Consider the following 20,749-nt stretch of genomic DNA (forward strand, 5'->3'; position numbering starts at 1 on the left):
ACAAGGTTGTTGACGCCGTCATGTTAAAGAAATATAGCGAGGGGAAGGTATCTAACAATCCGCAAGATAGCGTTTATTATGCCCTTGTTGCTTTTTTTATCACTGGTCTTCTCATCAGTTTTGCTCGAATCACACTTTCCATACTGGCAATTAAGAAGCATTGTAGTTCAAGAGAAGACAGGATCAACGAAGCTATTCGTTTTTGGTCAAGTCTGGCCAAAGTTTGGCTTGAAGCTCTCCCTCAGGCAATTTTTGGAAGGTTTTTCTTTGGCGAATGTGCAGTAACTGATGACTTAAAACAATGGGGTCAAGCGTTTGGTTTATTTTCCTTGCTCCCATTCATCCAGTTTTTATTCCACCTAATCTACTACTGGTGTCCTTATTGTAAATATCAACATGACGAGAAGCCCAATCCACTGACACTCCTTGCCGTGTCTTCAACCCTGAAGGCATCCTTGTTGGGGATTTTTTGTGCAGTTAAAACCATAATCGCCTTTACCGAACGCTGCACGTTCTAAACAACTTCAAGAAACGTATTGTTGTCGACTGTGAAAGGCCTTCTAGAGCCTGTTGTTTGATTAAACCGCTCACCATCAAACCCGTTTCGGCCGGGAAGTTATAATAGCACAGTATGTTTTGTTCCGAATCTTAAGCCCCTGCTGTTTTAAATGATCATGTATTATTGTAAATCCGCAGGAGGTCAACAGGTTTCCACCACTATTCAGTTAGTGTCTAAATATCGGTTGAGGTACGATGGAAGAAAATGTTTACCAATGAAATCACTTGTAACTTAGGTTACTATAGAACTTGTGACAACGAAAGTGCGACGAATTCACTGATAAAATGTTACCTTTTAACCCTTTAATTCCCATGAATGACCAAGATAGAATTTTTCCTTACAATATCAATGCAATATCAAGTAAGTGATGAGAATAAAGAAAAATATCAATTTGAGGATAATTAGTTGATCCAATACTAAATTCTCTGAACTAACATTATAAGAATTGTATGGTTGACATTGAGGAGAATTGCAAATTTGATCTGGGAGTTAAAGGGTTAATACGAAGCTGACGGTTTGTATAGGAAGACAGCTATTTCAATGGGGCTGATCGAAAAATGACAACTATTTATCATGTAATAGAGTTTCGCATGGTATTTCCCCGAGGAAATACCTCCTCAACATCGACATAATTGTTCCGCAATCCTAGTCTTGGATTTGGGTTTGACACTTTATGATTCGTCTTGTAATTTGGAGGATAATAGTAACACTGTGGGTGAAACATCGGGCTCATTGCCTATGTAATACTCAACACAACCTTTCCATCGTAATAGTCGCATCTCCCGAGATAGAGATGATCTTCTATTTCTGTAGTTACTACCATCGCTTATTTTGTAACAATGTTAAGGTATACCTTTAAGCCATTGAGATATTCTATACGGTTTTATTCTATTAGTTTGGGCACCTTCTTTCCTAGAACCGAACCAGCACGGCCGAAGAAGCCTCTAGTCACGTAAGAGAGTCTATCTGTTCCCACTTTAATCGAAATGTGTTACAATTTTTGTGTCAAAGTTTGCTGCAGTTTAGGATTTTCTACCACCCACTCGAAAAGTTAACAAGTTGACGTTCTCGAGGTGGAACGTTTCATGAACAGCTAGTAGTTAACTAAAGTATTAGGTCGCATTGCGGTCACGTCTCTCGAGACACGTTTCCCAGAAATGTTCAGTTTCTCCGAAAATGTGATACTAAATTAGATTGAACTGTTCTTCGCATTTAAAGGCCGCCGTCAATCATATTTTTATAGGCCTTGTTCAAATATGACAACCAAAGATGATCGTCAGAAAGGCACAGCCAATCCGTGACTCTCATTTCAAAATGAAAGAACGCCCGCCGTCACTTGTCATTTCCAAAGCTTCCTATCATTTTCATTCCGAAATCACACCAAACCATTTTTCATGCGCGATTAAGTCAAGAGAAACCGAACAAAATGGGCCCTTCAGAGAGAGATTTACTAAGTTCACTGCTTTATGGCTTTTTCATAATTGTCGGAATAGCTGACAGGGTCGTCGATGGCTTTATTTTAACAAATTATGAAGCGGGAGAAATATCCAACGACTGGAATAAGAATGTCAACATTGCCCTCACTGTCTTCATGGTAATTGGATTTTTCATCACTTTACTACATGCAGTAACATCTGGCTGCAGAATCGTTACACTATGCTGCGAGGGCGACTGCAGTAAAGGCAGAACCGACAGAACCATAAAGATTTGGATGAGTTTGTTGAAAGTGTTGTTGGAGGCTTTCTCTCAAACGATAATAAGTCACTTTTACTTTGGCGACTGCGCGAAAACGAGTGACTTGAGGATCTTGGGTATAGCCTTTAATAGCTTCTCTCTGCTTCCTTTCATTATGTATGCTTTCCATTTCTACACATACTACTCCTCTCACGGCTTACAACAATGTGACTGTGATGATGTATCAATACGGAAGGTACTGGGGATGCTTTTTCACATCATCACACTGATAGCATCCGTGCTGGGCTCTTATTTCGCATATAACTCGATCATGGCCTTCTACAACCTCTGTGCGCCACAAAAATAAACAGTTGTGCGGAAGACACTGCCCAGGAACCCTGAAGAGCGAGCGTTTTAGTCGTATATAAGAGTATCTACATTTAAGAAACTGGAATTTTTGACCCGGTAATTTGATCATAGACCTAATTTTAAACACTACACTATGCGTCTAAGGTGGTATCAAAGAGCGATTTGTTTTGCAGGCAAAGCCAGACTTCTGATTAGGCACTGACTATACCACTGAGCACCGTCACTGGAGGAGTTCCAAGTAAAATTAACAGCATAATTAAATTAGTAAGGTACAGATTTCTTTGGCTATTTACAGAGATGTTCTGCTTTTATTATGATTACATTTAGTCAATGAGCAGCCAAATAGTTTTCGCAATACTGCAATCGACACAAAACAGCGTTCTACTGCGTCACGATCATTGTCTTTGTATAACATACTGCTAGTGCTCATTCTGACATCACACAAAGATGTACAGACTCGATACACAATATATTTTAATCAGCTGCCATAGGAGCCTTCTAGGAAGCCTTAAGTAGGTCAGTTTGCTAAAAAACTTTTGAATATAGAGTGACACGTTTTCAAAAATTCCTCCTGTTTATTGGAGCGAAGGGTCAGTTCTAACTATAGATATTCCAGGGTTACAAATGCCTCGAACAGACTGAAAAAATATATATCATGTAACTACATATAGTGTATTAAAATCCAGAACCAGCTGACATTTTCGAATAAAGAAGGCAAAAGGGGAGGCCGAGAATTCTCTGGAAGATTTAGGGCCTTAATTTTGTTAATATGCTAAGCCTCAAGAGAACTTGGCTGTAACCAATTGTAATGAGAATCGATTATTTCACAAAGACTGAAACTACGACCACTCGCTCATGTCGCTATTTTAATTCATTAATTCATACTAACGTCTTTTCCAAGAATAGAATATTGTTTAGTGTAAAGTACTCAAAATTAAAATTAAAAAAATTCCTGAGCTGGTTTTACTGTGCTTTTTTGATGAAAGGTCTGAGGCTCAGAAATTTAATTACAGCCCATCAACAAGTCGAAATTATTTTTCATACACCAGTTTAGGCTAATCTTAAACACATCGCGTTAGTGCATAAACTACTCGTGTTCGGGAATTCGTAATCCACATTTCGATTTCTGGGAAAAAAACTGCTTGTCGCAGCTCTTGTGACATAGGATAATCAGTCACACCCAGTTCGACATCCTCATTAGTTGCTTAGCATTTGTTGTGATATATAGCCTTACATCTGAATTTAATCCTTGATATCCAATTTCCTCGATCGATAAGGAGAAACTACGTAGCAGCATAATATTTAGACGCGTTCATTGAGAAGGAAAAGACGAGTACAGTATGGACAACTTTGTGTGTAATACTTGGCACATGATCTTGGTGGCCTACGAAATAGCTGACAAGCTTGTGGACCTTTTCACTGCTAACAACTATAAAGACGGAAACATCACTAACAATCCTAAGGAGAGTGTTTATATCGCTCTTATGGTAATCTTTTCCCTTGCATTGCCCGTGACAGTCCTTCGCGTTGTTCTCTACCTTCATAGAATGCATCTCTACCGCAGTGGCGACGACAGCAATGACAAGATGCATCATGCCATCAACATGTTGATGAGTTGGGCCAAAATGTTGTTCGAAGCTTTTCCCCAAGTAACGATTGCGTTGTTTTACTTTGGCGACTGTGCAAAAACGAATTCTACGAAAACCATGGTTCAAGCCTTCAACACCTTCTCCATATTTCCCTTTATCATGTTTATATGTTATGCTGTTTTCTACTTCCATGCTCACGTAGAAATGGCGGATCGATGGATAGCGTACTCCACCGCGCTTTTAACTCAGTTCCTTATCTGTTTGACTGGGTGCATCTTTGCTGGTATATCGATAAACAATTTCAACGAACCATGCATTGAGCCTGATTTCTAAACATCTAAACATGAACATGTACTTCTACCTTTTAAAGACCAGTATGCTCTCCACAGCTTGTGAAAACCATTCTAACATGGTTAGCCTGATGTTGATATTTGTATTTGGAGACGTGTTATACATCCGTTAAACGAACGAAAAACTCATTCTTGTAACGTCGCAATAATTTACAGCCATTTCTCACGTAAGGGTCTCTGTTCGATATTTTTTCTAAGTCAGAGACTGCGAGAGATTTTCCAACATACCCATTGTAAAGAAATATTTAGTTAATTATCGACGAGAGGTGGTTAGATTAGAAAAATCGCTCTACGTGATGTTTCAAGCTTTGTTAACGAGTTTTACTAATGAAACAGTTAAAAGAATAAAACCGTGTAGCTTTAAAGATGCGCACATAGCAACTTTCTATCGGCGGAATACTTTCATGCGCATATTACTCGCTCAAAATGGAATGCAATGAGTTCTGCTAACAGCGAATGTTACGGGAACTTCTATTTGGGCAGGTTTACTTGATATGCATCGAACTAGACATCCGAACCAGACATCCGCTAGACATTGCCTTATCTGCGCACGTAGCAACCTTCCACCTACGGAATATTTTCAAGCGCATATCACTCGCTCAAAATGGAATGCAGTTAGTTCTGCTTACAGAGAATGTTACAGGAAGAATTTAAAGAAAACGACAAAACTTTTTAGTTTGTAAAACATGTTTCTACAGAAACTTCTGTCATCTTCAGTTAATTAATGTACAAAGCATTGGAAGTTGAATTTATAATAAGTAGAAAAATGCTAATTATGATAACTGGTGACAACAAGAAAGAGACTTTCCTTTGTTTCACGGCGCCGACACTCGCAAAATAAAGATTAAAAAAATAAGTACTCACTTCTCCAAAATTTTGTCTTGTTTAGTGGTGCTGAACGATTCCAACTGCAGGGATTCCTGAGTTACGAACGCCACGGCCAGATGAAAAAAATTATTCCACAACTAAAATGAAGAGAAATAAGTGATTTAGTAACCAATGAATACAACAATATACTAACAGTGCTCTCAATTTAACCAATTTATTTAGCTTCAAATGTAAATCGTTGCCTCATAGAAAGTAAACGAGTATCTTGTTTCGTGTTCATTTTCGGCCTTTCGTTTATAGCAACGTTCGACAATAAACTTCAGTAGAATGATATCCTTCAAGTAAGTTCACGCCAGTTTAACCCTTAAATGCCCGGGGGTGATTAACATATAACTTCTCTCTAAAATATCCATACATTACCCAGCAAACAAGTAATGAGCATGCTCAAACTTATCAGGGAGAAGTTATTATCTTGCCATAACACCAAATTCTCGTAACTAATTTACGGTCTCACTATTCTTTCTTCTCATATGCGAGTTTTCTTGTTAACGGCGTGATATCAGAAAACATTCACAAAAATACTCACCTGATCCTCAAATGCCCCTGCTCCAAAGTGCTCCTGCATCGCTTCAGAAAAATACTGAATGGCATTCAAGATCACGCTATATTGACACAAAATATGAACAATCAGGCAGCGAAACGAGGTTAACGATATTAAAAGCAGTTAAGTACACGAGACAAAAAGGTAACATGGGTTTCACGTTTTAAGAAGGTTCTCAATGAAGCAATGTCGATCGATCGCCCGAGCCACACACCTGTTCTGAACCATGGTCATTACCATCCAGTCTTTAGGAAAGATGTTGTTGCTTACAAACTCGCGAAACAGCATGAAAAGTTCCATAAGAAAATCCTACGGAAGAACAGGTGCATAAGGTAGTTCAGTATTTTTTCACAAAGAGCTTTATTTGCTTCTGCTCTTCTGCAACACCACGGTTTCTTTAGAAACTTACCCCCTATTCATGACGGGCAATGAGTCTACGTATGTCTTCGTGCTTACAGCAGTTTCGAGATAGGTTGTCGAAAAAGTAAACGCGACAGTCACAAAAGGTAATCTGGGATTTCGATAATCAGTAAATTTTTTATCGATCAAATAAACAAAAAATAAACAAGATCATCCATCCCGCGATACCTCGTCCTTACAAAGACGTCTTCTCAGATTTCCCTGAAATCCTGAGGTCAAGGAATCGTGACCTGAAAACTACCCACAACACCTTTCGGGGTTGTCGCTTGCACTTTCCCGCTTTTTCATACAATCTTTATCGAAACAGCAGTGTACTACGAAGTTTAGGCCCTCCAACAAGAAAGACGATCCAACACACCACAGTGTCCACAAAAATATAATGGAGACTGTGTTTCCCCGTTTTCCTTGTGGACGACATGCACGTAAACACTCTTTAGGGGGTCGTTATATTTTTCTGTAACAACGCCCTCCATTCTCAATCTAAATACTTACAAATAAAAAAGTTACGAAAAAAGAGAACAACGTTTGCAACAATCATTGCACAATGAGAAATTTTTAGAAATGATAAAAGATCAATAATTATGAAACTCACCAGCAGATCCTGGTCAGTTGGAAAGTGTTGTACGTACATCTGGTAGTGTTTCTCGTCCATCTGCTGTAGCATGGCTATCAAACACGCCACGTAGTTACCCTGATACAAGAAAACCAAGTCAAACCCGATTTAAAGCAACAGCTAGTGAATAGCCAATCACCCAAGTCACATGCGTGTCGATCAATCAATCAATCAGCGCGCAAACAGCAACTAATATCTAATAACGGGCAGGAAGAACACGTCCCGCTCGTTTTAAAATGAATCAAAACTTAGCGTGCAAGATTGCACTGCATCATGCATAAAACGCAGTACAAACTAAATTGAAAAGAAAAGCACCTTGTCTTATAGAGCCGTTTTCAATTGAGCGTTAAAATTCATTCATGTTTTCTTATGCAATCATAGAGCGCTGTGAAGCAAAATTACTGAATGCCCGGATTCCGTCCGGCAACAAAACAAAAATACCTACCACAACAGCCAGCGACCGATCCATCATGATCACAGCTTTCACCACATCACGCAATAATGACGTTGCCAACAAAAGAACATCGTCATGGGTAGAGCCCTGCACAGATAAACGGAATGTTATGATCGTATCAACCACGAAGGCTCATCAAGCCTCGGTCAAATGATAGCTTAGTGTGCACCGAGGAGAAACCGAATTTAGTGCTGATGACATACGGTACTTGTAAAGGCCTAATTCTGAATAACATGAAAAATGTTTTGGTCCACGAGATATCAGACAAAAGCTACAACAACGTAGCACTGAATTTCGAATTTCCCGGGAAAAAAGTCTCGGAACAAGGTCCAACAGCACAAGCAACCCACATGTGACACCACGTCTGGGAATGGAACCCGGGCTAGAGCGGTGGGAAGCGAGCGCTCTCACCACTGCGCTATCCCCACTCTCCACTTCCCTGGATTTGACTCTTATCTGAGACGATAAAAGCTTTAAAAGCCTACAAAATATTCACGAAAATCGAGTACATGTACAAAACTTTCCTCAACTCACCACATCATTCCTTGTCAAAATGATCAAAATGTCGTTCATGATGTCGATACAGCTCTTCATTTCGTCACTTTTATTCATCTCGTGTTTGAGTTGTTCAACAATCATGGGGAGGAGAACATAGCGTGATTCTGTTAAAGAAGATATAAATTACTAACAAAGCGGTTTTTTTTCTTGTAAACTTAAACTGTGACTTACTAAACGATTCTTGCACCGTTCGCAGCTTCCTAGCAATTAAAATTTGTTCCCAGGTTCCATTTGAGGCATTTTCTGCCACCATGTCTTCTTATGGTAGGTCATGTGATAAAACTGTGAACGCTGATTGGGTGACTAAACTAGCGATTGGCAGCGAGAAGCGAATAAAATGGCGGGGAGTGGCAAAGTAAACAAAATAAATGACAAAAAAAAATGCCTGCATGCCTGCATGCCTGTTATGATAGAAGCAATGACATCATTTTGGTAGGTTTTTACAGAAAGTGATCGTGCTTTTTACATGACTATAGACCAACAGTGAAACTTGACTTGCTTCTGTAGCTTTTCTCCTCCGCTGTACAAGGATTGCAATCGAACAACAAAGAACAACACATGAGAAGTGCAAAATTACCTTGGTCTTCAAAGAGCTTCGATTTCACCATGTTATGGATGCAGTCCATTTTCTGAGAAGTCAAACGCTTCTCTGGAATTTTCTCGATGAATTCCCTTGCATAGTGACTAAATCAAACAAAATAGCGTTAATGTGTTGCAATTTAGCCCCAATTGTTTACTTGAAACTAAAACATATATCTCAGGGCATTAAAATATCGCCCTCAATCAAACCAAATTAAAAACTCGCATCAATTTAATTTTATCATTATACTTGATTTTTTATTGAGGAAGGACAGAAGTTCTCTTTGAACGCACTATGCAAGTTACAACCTATCTATTTGGTTACATACAATACAAACCTAAGTTCTTTGCTATCAAACACAAGCATCAAGTCTACAAACGTTTCTGGGAAGTATTTCAAAGCAGCTCCCTAAGATAAGAAAATGCAAAGCCAGGAGAAAGTCAGATTTGTGACGATTTCAACTTTATTTAGGGCGTGGGTGAAAAAGCTTACTAAAGTTCAGATCCTATCGCATTTTTGTCCTGGGTTCCACGAATACTAAACTCAGCCCCTGCAACCTACACAGACTGTTTTAAAATATCAACAGTAACAATTTACACTTTAATCCCTAAAAGTGATTTGCATCCTATTTCTCCTAACAACATCACCCCTCAATCAAAGTCATGCGCAGAATAGAGAAAATTATTGCCAGTTAAACAATCTCTTGATTGATGAAGAAATTCTCCTTATCAGCACCATAAGAGAGGTGTAGAAATCAGTATGGAGAACATTTGTGGTGATGTTAAGGCGTAAAGGGCTATAGAAGCTTCTCTTCTTCCAGTGCATCTTCAGACATTCTTTTTGTGCAATACAAAACTACCATCATAGGAGAGACTACAACATATTGGGTCAGTAAGATAAAAAAAAATTAATAAAAAGCAGCAATAAACCAACATGAATCAAGGAAGTCTATAGGTAGGGAAGATTGAAACAGAATGCAAACGACGAACTTAAAAATACTTGAGGCTAACTTTTCGTTCTCTGAGGAAAAATAAAAGGTAACACCTTTATCGTCTGTTAATTTGTGTCAAGAGTTTTTCACACAATGGAAATAATCAGCGGTGTTGCACTTTTATCCCATTTGTTCTCAATTTTTTATTGGCGCAAAGCTCACTCTGAAGAGAATTAAAAGCATGACCTTTGCCCCAAATGAAAAAATATTGGTATACTTGTGTGAGGAGGGTGTCGTTCTTGACATCTGCCATGAATTGTACCAGAGCTTGAAACAGGTTTCTCAACTTCTCTTCAAATTCGGACTGGCCCTTGTCACCAACCGCTCTAGGATGCAATTGATAACATTAAACAAAGAGATTTCGCTTACTTCTTGCGAAATGGAAATAGAAAAATTGTTTCTAGATAATCATCTCAATCACACCACCTTACCTTAAGAACAAAATTCTTGACTGAACAATGAATTTGAAAATGTACTCCATGGCCTATGGGAGAAAATAATACGTTTGCACTTTAATAAATGGCAGATTAATTGAAATAAGGGCTGAGAGAAAGACGGATAGACAGACAGACAAACAGGCAGGTGGACGGTCAGACAGAAAGACAAACAGATAGACAGACAGGTGGACAGTCAGACTGAGTGACAGACAAATAGACAAACAGACAAACTGAAAGACAGACAGACCAACAAACATACAGGCAGGCAGACAGACAAACAGAAAGACAGACAGACAGACAAGAGGACAGTCAAACTGAGAGACAGACAAACAGACTGACAAATAGACAAACAGACAGACGGACGGACAGACAGACAGACAGACTGACAAACATACAGACAGACAGACGGACAGACAGACAGACAAATAGACAGAAAAACAGAGACAGACAAACAGACAGACAAACAGGCAATCAGACAGATCGACAGAGAGATAAAAAAGAAACTAAGTCAGTCAAGCAGAAGGCAGAAAATGGAACAGACAATCACAAAGTAAAGACATGGCACAGGAAGACAAACCGAGGGATTGACACAAGACAGGGCAAGCCGTACCTTCATAGCCTTGAGAAGAAGATCCATACGTATTTTATCCGGTTCTGCTGCTGTTATTGCATAATTTATGTACTCCAAAAATACCGAGATGAGAATGCTGCGATCAGAATACAAGTTGCCAAAAGTTATTACCATCGTTTGTACTTAAGTAGATCACAAATTACAAACAACGACACTTTTATGAGCTTTCTCATAAGAGATAATTAAACATTCCTGGAGCTGCCACGCAAAGAGAGAGATTTTACCTCAATCCAGTTTACACAGTCCAAAGTCCCCTCTCACCGAAGAGACAAGCAGACTAGAAAGCTAAACTAGTTATTTTAGTGAGCCTTTCCCATATATGACTGACATGGACGCATGTGAGTGCCCAGACTGTTTGGTAATCTTAATAACTTCCCAGACACCGTATGTCTTAGTTTATATCCAACAAGTAGATCACTCACTGATCTGCTTTCGTGGCTCCAAACAACTCTTCTATGTAGGCATCTAACACAGGTCTAAAATGGTGATACTTTTTGTCTGCCAGCAAACTGATGGTAAAAACCTGGTGAAAATAGAAGAACTCCGTCGCTAACAACAAGCCCTGATCTGTAGGCGGTGTCAAAGTAGTTTGAGTTTCCAAGTTTTTTGGGCCGTTTTCAGTTTGCCTGAGTGTAGGCACAGATAGACAAATTGAAAATAGGATGATTCTGGATGAAGAAGATCACCCAGGATTTAAAAAAACCTGAGACATTTTAGCAACACTTATTGATGTCCAACACCGTGGGAAAAAATTTAGAATTTCAATGCCTTTTTAAAACTTTTGGCCAACGTCTGTGTGGTTATTTAAAGTGATAACTCAAGGAGTATATGTTATAAAAGTACGAAGTAAACTGAAGTTAAGGTACTAACAAGTAGGGGGTGACAGCTTTTGAAAGTACTCCCCCATTACTAGCGAACTGACAAGACCCTTCAACTTACCAAGGCGTCAAACACAAGCCTGTCATACTTGTGCGCATGTTCCATAAGAATTGCAAAGAGTGCATCAAACGTATCTGTCAAGAACTGAAAATAAGACAGTCGAAGTCGAGTCGAATTTCAAGAAAAAATAAAACAAAAGCGACAATTCTTAGTTCACATAGTTTTGGAGTCGCACTACCTTGCGAACAAATGAACAAACTCGAGATTTTTTTTAAAAAAGTGGGTAAGTGTCTATAGAAACTGTTGTGCTGCATCAGTTGGGGGGGGGATGCAGCATCAGTTGGGGGAGGAGGGGTATAACAAGATAATTTGGTTTTATCAAATGAGTTGATAATGTGAATTGGCCACCGTATAGAGATTACTAAGACGTTTACAGCGGTAGCCATTTGTCAGAGCGAAGATAGGAAGGGCTAACACTCAAAACGTCAGCGTTATAATTTCACTACAACTCAGTTGATCAAACCAAATTATAGATGTTTTGTTGGCTCCACCTCATTTAAGAATAAACTTACTGACAAAACATAAATAACAAAAACATAAATAAATAAATAAATAATAAATAAATAACATATAATAAATAAATAAATAACAAAATCACACTCTGATCCGTCAGGACATCATCAAAGATTCATAAATATGAACCTGCTCAGATCTCAAGGCCTGCGATATTTCAAAAAAGGCCTCTGTATCTTCCTGGCAAATTGGATGACGTAAAATTGTTTGAAACATTCTGTGCACAAACCTTAACGATTTCTTCACCACTGACTTTCATCACAGTAATCAGAATATCTTTTAATTTTCCAACCATGGAATTCCACTTAAGCAGTCCAAGAAGATCAACTAGCACACGAAAAAGATGAATCTCATTACAACATGAGCAAATAACAAACAAACAAACACCAACAAATTTGTTGCCTATCACAATTAAAAATGGTGACTTTCACAACCTAACAAGAGTTCCTCTCAGACATGAGTGGCTTTCAATTGAGTGTCGAAAGTAAACCGGGAGTGCATTGGCTATGCTTCACCACGGTGTTTGATTGGTCTAGAAAAATCGCACCACACTCTCAACCAATCAGGAGCAAAACTGAAACTAACCGCGACTGGAGTAGCCTTTTATTCCCGCGCTTAATGAAGTTTGCTTTTTTCCACTTTAAGAATTCAAAAATTCATGACTAACTACATATCATCAGATGAATTTCTAACTCACCGTTTTGGGTCAATTTGGTTGAACAAAGAAGAGTTTCAATTTTCAGTTTGTCGTTTGTCGCTGTGAATGGCATATTACTGGTTTTCACAGGAAGAACATCATCTCTCTTGGAAGGTAGATGGAGATACTGCCTAGGATGAGGTACCTTTCCATGATCATTCTGTACAAAAAAACACGCAATAAGAGATTTTGAGCGAAGGTTTTCTCTCCCAGTAGCCTGAACAACAAGCACAATGTATGTTGTTCAGGCGAGCGAAGGTTCGCAAGGCGCAAAAAACACCTCTTCCTCTCGCATGTGTCTCGCACTTCGCGTTTGCCTTGCACTCGCTTTGCGTTTACCTCGCACATGCCTCCACTCCCCCTGCAAAACGCTAAAAATGCAGGCTAATTGCTACCCTCCCCCCCCCCCAAAGGACAACCTCTTATCCTCTTACAAGCGTCGTTCTTGAGATGAAATATTACTTCCATCACGAACAAGCTAATCTACTTCCTTCTAGAGCCTCTCTTTGGGAGTTACACCATTCTCCCACACGGAAGCCTCTTAGTGAAGAAGAATTGAGCGAGAACGAGGCTGGATGCAACACATCATTCTTTCTTTTCAGTTCATGGACAACTGAATACAGCGTGGACAATACTCTACCCAAAGCTATTTCTACACATGACTGTATCATCACAGGTCATTAAACAGGTTTATCAGACCACACAAATAAAGGGTACATTCCTAAAGAAACTGCGGTGCTGCGTCGACAAGATAATACGTTTATCAACTTAATTGATAGCATAAATTGGTCATCGTAAAAAGTTTCTAAAGCTAACGTTTCAAGTGGAGTTTTTTTTCAAGTCAAGTTTTTTGTCAAAGTGAATTCGCAAAACTCAGTTGATAAAACCAAATTACCCTTTATCAATCAATATCCTTCCAGCTTTAAACTCTGGCTTCTCACTTAAGATACATGTATAGTTTTCATAACAACTCTAGAAATTCAGGTACGGTACAGGGGGAATTAACAAAAAGCGAGGAATGAATAGAGAAAAAAAACCGAAGAGCTTTAGTAACAAGAGCATCTTCCCTGACCTTGTAGACCAAAAGCTCGTGTGTACCATCCTGGAGAGTAGTCCCGTCATTATACATGAGCCGTGTATGTGAAAAGGCAAAGCACTTTTGAGTTCTGTCTCTCTCTGTTTTGAGGTAATGTGCAAACATGTACAAAGGTAAAATAAGTAACACCATTATCAAAATTATCCTACACCTTTTAAAAGGAAATTATGGGGATTTAGGTGAAAACGGACCCTCGGAGTTTCAGGTTTAGCAGTCTTATCGCTAAGAATGACAAGGAAAATACAGTTATCATTGACAAGTTGTATGGTATGTTGAATGGAAAGAGGTTAAGCTAAATTTAGAGACAGAAGAACTTTATTAGTAATTATATCACGTTACATGTATGTACCTTCGTTGGCAGACCTGTGTTTAAACATAATCCTGACGTGTGAATTTTGGAACTGTTCGATCGGAATGACCAACTGAAATACAAATAAATAAAAATTACACAGGGAAAGCTACAATTGAGGAATATCAAGCTACTCTATTCGAGGCCAGTGCCCAAACTAACGGAGCTGGTCTTCGAGGCACGAAGTAACAAGTAGCATAGCCACTCCTCCTCTATTGAGTGCTGGGTCGATCCAACTCAGCGGTCAAACGTCTGCGCGCGTGCGAACGTCGTAATGGCTAGGTAACATATCCATGGGTCTACAGAGGGTTATAACATGTTCACTGCTAGCGTTACACCTTCAACTCGCAAGATCTTAATGTTAATTCTCCCTTCTTGTTGCTACACATTTACTTGTAGATCAGTTACGAGAATTTGGTGTTAGATCAAGATAACAACTTCCACCTGATAAGTTTGAATATTCTTATTACCTAACTGCTGGATAACGTATGAACATTATAGGAAGAAGTTAGATGTCAATCCCGTCTGGCAGTTAAAGGGTTACGAATTATTTCTTTATATATCCTACATAAGGATAAAAATAACTACTTATTGAAGGCTGACCATTTGGGGTAAATTCCTATATTTACCTTAATAGTCTCCACCCATTCTGGTTTCCCAACATGGTAAAATATAACTGAACGATATTCACTGACAGGATTCTCTCCAGCACCAATGCAGATCACATTCTGTATGAAAAGAGTGTAAGCATTATTTTTTTATCTAATTTATAAGTGAATCAACACTTACGTAGCAGGTATTAGCTTATGCTGTAAAAATGTACGGAACTCAGGCCATTAATAAATCATACAACAAAAAAATCTTACAGCATGTATCTATTAAATCTCTCGATCTGGAGAAAAAGAAACATTTAGAGTGGAGCATGTGGACAGGACAACAGGCTGTTTAAGGGTTCTAAATCATAACCATTACAATTTCTCAAAAATGATTGGTACATTAGCTGCTATATTCTTCACTAATCATTTGGTACAGTTGAAATCCGACAGAGTAATTGGACAGTTGGCTATGATCAGACACCTGTAATTAGACAGTTGAAGCAGCCAATCATACTTAATCTACTCAGCTAAGTCTACCAATCACAGTATTGATCACAATAACCAAAGCAAAAACCAACTATCCTGGAAAAAAAATGGGGAATTTCCAAAATGGAGGAATTTTTTACATTGTCTATACCGCAGATATTTGTCCTAAGCATAACAGCATCAATGTAATGAATACCAGCACTGACATTGTTTATCACAGTTGTCTTGAAAAATAAATGCTATTTTCTGCTCATTAAAGCAAAAGCATAGACACTAAGTTATATAGTGCTTGCACATTTTTTAAGTGTTTATTTTTTAAGTTTATGTTTCATGATGAATACAATCTTTGGTACTGATGAGTGATTACCTCAAGAGTTGTGCCATCATCTGACAGGACATGCATTGTGACCTCAATGTTCTTATATGCTGTCTTTTTACCTGTAACAGCATTAAATGTTAAGTTTACATGACTTTCCACCATTTGTGAAAGAACTCAAGATAAGAGAACTGAAAAACAATTTTCTTGAACCTGTTGAAAAACTGGGAGGTTCAAAGCATCAGATCATTGGCAATATGATCAGCAATGAGCAACTGGTAAGTAGAAGTTTTTACCAGTTGCAATGTCATCCATTTTGCATTCTCCAACACTAACAATTATACAGGTTTTTGACAACGAAAAACCATTCAGGTTTTTCTTGTTTCTCCACTCCTTAAATTTTGGCCATAAACTGAATTTTTAACAAGTAATTCTCATTTGGTCTTGGCATACTCACCTTTCTCAAATTCTCCAGAGTGAAGGGTAAGATATAAGTCATTTCGAAGGTCACCTGAAAAGAAAGAAGCACATCAAAATGTAATGTAACAAAACAGCTGTAGAACACCAGAAAGATGTAAAGTACCAACTGTATGAAGCAGACATTTAACATTGCGCATATTCCAAAGATATTAATAATTAAATTAATTTGAACAAATTAGCACAGTCTTGTTATGTGCCTCTCTGTCAAGAATGCTCTTCTCTAGTTCATAATAGCTGCCTCATGTGTACTACCATGTCTTCAGGAAGGAGCATGGGGCCTTTATAAAGTCTAGTTCTCACAGTTATTACCTTCAATTGCTTCATGCTTGTATCTATCACATTAGTTTAACCCTTTAACACCCAGAAGTGATTAAAATGCAACTTCTCCCCATAATATCCACATGTTTTCTGGCAAAAAGTTAATGAGAATACTCTAACTTATCAAGAAGAGATGGTTGTCTTGATATACCACCAAATTCTTGTAACTAATTTACAAGGAAATGTGTACTGTGCTGGAGGGGAGAATTGACAATCAGATCTCTGGAAGTAAAGGGCCATTGGTGAAGTGAGGTCTCATTGGAACAATATCAACAAGAGTTTATAGCAAATTCTCACCTGGCATGATAACCTCAGGAAAACCATGTTTTCGTGCGACAGCTGTTTGTTTGTTTACAAGAAGTGGATGTTCTTCCCTTATCTAAAAGAACATCATCATTCATGATTATTTGCTCCAATATTCACAAGTGTTTTTCTAAAACATTGTAAAAGTTTGCAACAAAATATCTTATTAAAAGACTCCATGAAAATGAACTGCAAGATGACAGGGGAAAAGACATAGTGTCATGATCGATGGAATATTGCAAATACACAGCATGAGAGAAACTAAAAGGTCACATAAAGATATGTGCCTGTAACAAAAGCAAGAAAATTTTGTTACAGTGGTGTTCTTTGGAAATCAAAAAAATGATCCTTGCAGATGCACCATAGTTTATGTAATTGCAGAAAAGAAGCCTAAAAAATTCAGGCTTTGACAAGATTTGAACCAGTGTCTTTTACAAATTAGTTTAGGGCAACTACCAACTAAAGGCAAATTTTGGAGTGTTCATCTTTCCAGTAAAGGAACTTTGTAAGGCAACACGGCAAAGGCAACTTTAGAAACTAATAAATTTTTTCAAAATTCTAAATGTATATGCTGTATCTCTATTTCACAGCAACACTACCCCTGATCTTCTTACCTGTTCAATATCTCCTGCCATAAGTTTTAAAGAGATGCAAATTCCTTAAAAAAGAAAATGTGTAAAGGTCAGAATAAAACAAAAGTCAAATTCAATTGAATATTTAGTCTTCTATAAGTTTTTGATAGCTTAAGTAACAGTTCTTACACTATCATAAGTGGTTAATAATATTCCATGATTATGCATTCAAAAACCATTAAGAATTAAGGAACCTCTATTGAGGCAGTGGATACCTTGTCCTTTTAGGCCTTCTTGTGGCTGAGAAGTCATGCGCTTTATCCAAGAATTAAATGAAAATGATTGATTATCTGGAAGGCTGAAAATCATTTGGTAAAAATAAGTAACTTGCAAATGTTTTCTGAAAACTTACAATGTACTTAATTGAAATATTGGCAACTACGTGTATACCTTACAGAGAAATAATTAGTAAAGCATCAACAGCATGGGAGGTTATAATAAGCAAATTTTAAAAGACCATAGAGTGATCCACATTTTTCTTAATTTTCAGTTGAAGAGATTTCACTTTTTGCAAACATTTCCTGCCAAAACTACAAAGGAGGAGAAAAACAATCACACTTACAGAAGTAGTTGAAGGAAATGTTCTTTTTCTTCGTCATATTGAGCAGTGCCATTAAACAAGTCCTCGATGTTCAATACTAAAGGATTCAACATGAATTTTATGAAATAAGTAATAATCACTCATTAATTTACCTGGTTTCAAGGCCAACAACATTGGAATTCAGCCACCATGTGACAGTATATTATACTGCTACAGCTGTACATGGCTACTTTATGGACGCAATGTTAAAGTGTGTTGAATTGATAACTTACACCCTATGCCAAATGGTCTTCTCAGATTGTGTGTGAGTCTCTTGCTGTCAGTTTCTTTGATATCCATACGTCCTGCAAAAACACAAAAAAAGTCAGATATACAGACTTGGAAATTCTTTGTTTGAAGGTCATCATAAGGGTTCCTTTGCACAATAATAAGTTTTCCTCTTTTTTTGTTGTCATTGTTTTTTTTTTTGAGTAAACCATATACATATTGCTGAATAGTAGATAGTGCTGGAACCCAAGTTGAATGGCTAATTCCCTCCTAATTTACCTCTGTCATCTTCAGTTGACCTACAGAACCAGAGTAATAGAGCAGTATACCACTAACCCTTCAATAAGCCGGTCATCATCCCTTTTTTTAACTTCCCACTTTTCTCCTTACATCCCCTTCCATCCATTGTATCAAGTTGTCAAAACCTTCCTTCTGTACAATTATACAAGCTACACAATTTTTCCTTAGCCCTAGAAAATACATGGTACTGTAGTTATTGTTAACAAAAATCCTCTCAATATAAATTGTTGATAACAAACACTAACCAACTCTGACAATCTGGCAAACAATATAAACTGGTTCACGTTTTAAGTCCTTTGTTCCTAAATCCTAAGAACAAAAGAGGAAAAATTTAATTTAATTTGTCTTCACAATCTATTTCATCTTAAGTTAATAATTTCACACTAGTTTGATTTGAATTTCCCTTTGTTTCCCTTTGTTTCCCTTTGTTTTATCACAATCTCTAAGCCAAGAAGTTACAACCCAAACTTCATTAACAGTATAATTTGGTTTTTTGCTCAACTGAGTTTACTTGATAAATATAAATTGGTTGATGTTTCCAAAGTGAATGAATCTGTCATTTACTCTGACAAAGGGATGACACTCAAAATATCAGCTTTAGAAACTCTATATGGTTGCCAATCTACATTATCACGTGAACTCAGTGGAAAAAAACCAACACCCCCTCCTCCAAACCCCACCCCCCCTACCAATCCAGCTCCACAGTTTCTAAGTAATTTCAATCTGCAATTTAAAATAGTAAATCTGCAGTTTGAAATAATTTCAGTCTGAAACTCAGTTAAAGATACAGCACTTATGAGTATTTTTATTAGTAGTTTTTTTTGTTGTCTAAAATAAATTTAAAATAATACTAGTTTTTTTTCTCATTTCTCAATCTTTTAATTAATAACATGACAATAGACCCACATGGATAAATAAATTTACCAAACTTTGAAATAAATTGAACAAAAGCTCCTAAATCAGACTTGTAGTGGTTTGACTTACTGTGAACAGTACAGTGAGGTTGTGGAATCTTTCAAGATCTTTTGGTACTCCTGCTTTATCCAAAGACACCAAGTACTGCTCACTGTTTCAAAACAAAAGTATTGAAAAATCTCTTTTCTAAATACATAATTTAAAAGGTAAAAAAGGAAAAAATTTTTGAATTAACCTGCAACTTTCAATCTTACACAAGAACTCACAAATTATACAAAGTGATTCACATTGAAATCTACAGTTGACATGTTTCTTACTGCCCTATCCAGTGCATTTAAATGCTTTTTAAGTCACTAATAATCAATTTGGTTCACCACAGAAAGGTTCTCACCTTATGAAGCGTTCTTCTTTTGCATCGTAGAGTGAGAGAAACAGCTGTGAATCATCAGTGATGTTGCACACCACAGCCTTAACGTTGGCAAAAACACTATATGTTGTGTAAAATGCAACTTCTTTCTTTGGTGATTCAGCTATTGACTACCAAAAAAAAACAACAACAATAATCAGCGCAGCCTCAAGTTTACATCAACTACAGTATGCAATCTGGAATGGGGTAGAATGAAATAAATGGTCATGCTATATTGGGTTTCTAACAAATATTCCATGTGGAAGCAAGGTTTAATCATTTGAAAAAACTATTTTTGTCTCAGTTACAGTGACTTCAGATTCAAAACTTACCGAAGACTTTATTCTGTTTGAGGTGCTGATATGCTAAAAAAAATCAATTGAAAGGTCCATTACTTTGAATCAGGACATCTGCCATTTAAATAACACTACAGCATTTACCACTATTTAACTAACACTCACCTCTGCATGATTTGTTTGCACTGAATCCAATGTAGATCAAAGTATTCTGTACTTAATGATTTAACTAATATAGTTATGCAATGAGAATCCATAAATCAGAGAGAGAGCCAGTGAGGTTTGTTAATTTTGCTAACTCAAGCCTTTTAGCAAGTCCACCAGTTGTGCCTTTTCACTGCTAATCTTTGATGTAATTTCTCTAATATATATTAGACCCACTATGAAAACTCTGATCGGTAAAGAGCATACAGTCACTAGGCAATTATTGGATGAGGTTAAGCATGATATCATGAATTATCAATGCAAGGTATAAAAAAAGGTTTCATAATTCATGATATCATGTGAAAGCGAAATTCAATAATTGTTTTATTATATATCTTTTTAAACAATATGCAAAAGAAGACACTATCTACATAGTGTTGTCACACTTCATAGACAGGTGGCTTGGAAACTAGATGGTCTTTGAAGTTGACATGATAACTA

General features: G+C 37.4%; 2 protein-coding genes across 2 annotated transcripts in view; one reads left to right on the forward strand and one right to left on the reverse strand.

Moving 5' to 3' along the window:
* Window positions 1–20,749, reverse strand: part of LOC113677588 (dedicator of cytokinesis protein 1) — a 55,543-nt gene that overhangs the window by 16,368 nt on the left and 18,426 nt on the right. Inside the window, exons 11-39 of the mRNA XM_027194408.2 lie at window positions 20,141–20,173; window positions 19,794–19,939; window positions 19,472–19,553; window positions 18,733–18,796; window positions 18,193–18,264; window positions 17,942–18,017; window positions 17,595–17,677; window positions 17,362–17,405; window positions 16,742–16,823; window positions 16,104–16,157; window positions 15,698–15,768; window positions 14,878–14,976; window positions 14,249–14,321; window positions 13,876–13,979; window positions 12,804–12,963; window positions 12,336–12,433; window positions 11,594–11,677; window positions 11,077–11,177; window positions 10,634–10,730; window positions 10,018–10,070; window positions 9,804–9,912; window positions 8,933–9,003; window positions 8,593–8,699; window positions 7,992–8,119; window positions 7,449–7,544; window positions 6,983–7,081; window positions 6,185–6,279; window positions 5,956–6,031; window positions 5,406–5,506 (exon numbers count right to left, since the gene is read on the reverse strand). Coding sequence (XP_027050209.2) covers window positions 5,406–5,506; window positions 5,956–6,031; window positions 6,185–6,279; window positions 6,983–7,081; window positions 7,449–7,544; window positions 7,992–8,119; window positions 8,593–8,699; window positions 8,933–9,003; window positions 9,804–9,912; window positions 10,018–10,070; window positions 10,634–10,730; window positions 11,077–11,177; window positions 11,594–11,677; window positions 12,336–12,433; window positions 12,804–12,963; window positions 13,876–13,979; window positions 14,249–14,321; window positions 14,878–14,976; window positions 15,698–15,768; window positions 16,104–16,157; window positions 16,742–16,823; window positions 17,362–17,405; window positions 17,595–17,677; window positions 17,942–18,017; window positions 18,193–18,264; window positions 18,733–18,796; window positions 19,472–19,553; window positions 19,794–19,939; window positions 20,141–20,173 — 2,558 coding nt within the window. The remainder of the gene's footprint in view (window positions 1–5,405; window positions 5,507–5,955; window positions 6,032–6,184; window positions 6,280–6,982; window positions 7,082–7,448; window positions 7,545–7,991; window positions 8,120–8,592; window positions 8,700–8,932; window positions 9,004–9,803; window positions 9,913–10,017; window positions 10,071–10,633; window positions 10,731–11,076; window positions 11,178–11,593; window positions 11,678–12,335; window positions 12,434–12,803; window positions 12,964–13,875; window positions 13,980–14,248; window positions 14,322–14,877; window positions 14,977–15,697; window positions 15,769–16,103; window positions 16,158–16,741; window positions 16,824–17,361; window positions 17,406–17,594; window positions 17,678–17,941; window positions 18,018–18,192; window positions 18,265–18,732; window positions 18,797–19,471; window positions 19,554–19,793; window positions 19,940–20,140; window positions 20,174–20,749) is intronic.
* On the forward strand, window positions 3,855–4,709 carry LOC149050378 (uncharacterized). The gene has a single exon (XM_089196490.1). It carries the CDS (start codon window positions 3,943–3,945, stop codon window positions 4,522–4,524), a length of 582 nt encoding a protein of 193 aa, XP_089052616.1. The 5' UTR covers window positions 3,855–3,942; the 3' UTR covers window positions 4,525–4,709.

This window comes from Pocillopora damicornis, chromosome 2 (genome assembly GCF_964200805.1).
Source record: "Pocillopora damicornis chromosome 2, jaPocDami1.2, whole genome shotgun sequence".
Classification (NCBI taxonomy): domain Eukaryota; kingdom Metazoa; phylum Cnidaria; class Anthozoa; order Scleractinia; family Pocilloporidae; genus Pocillopora; species Pocillopora damicornis.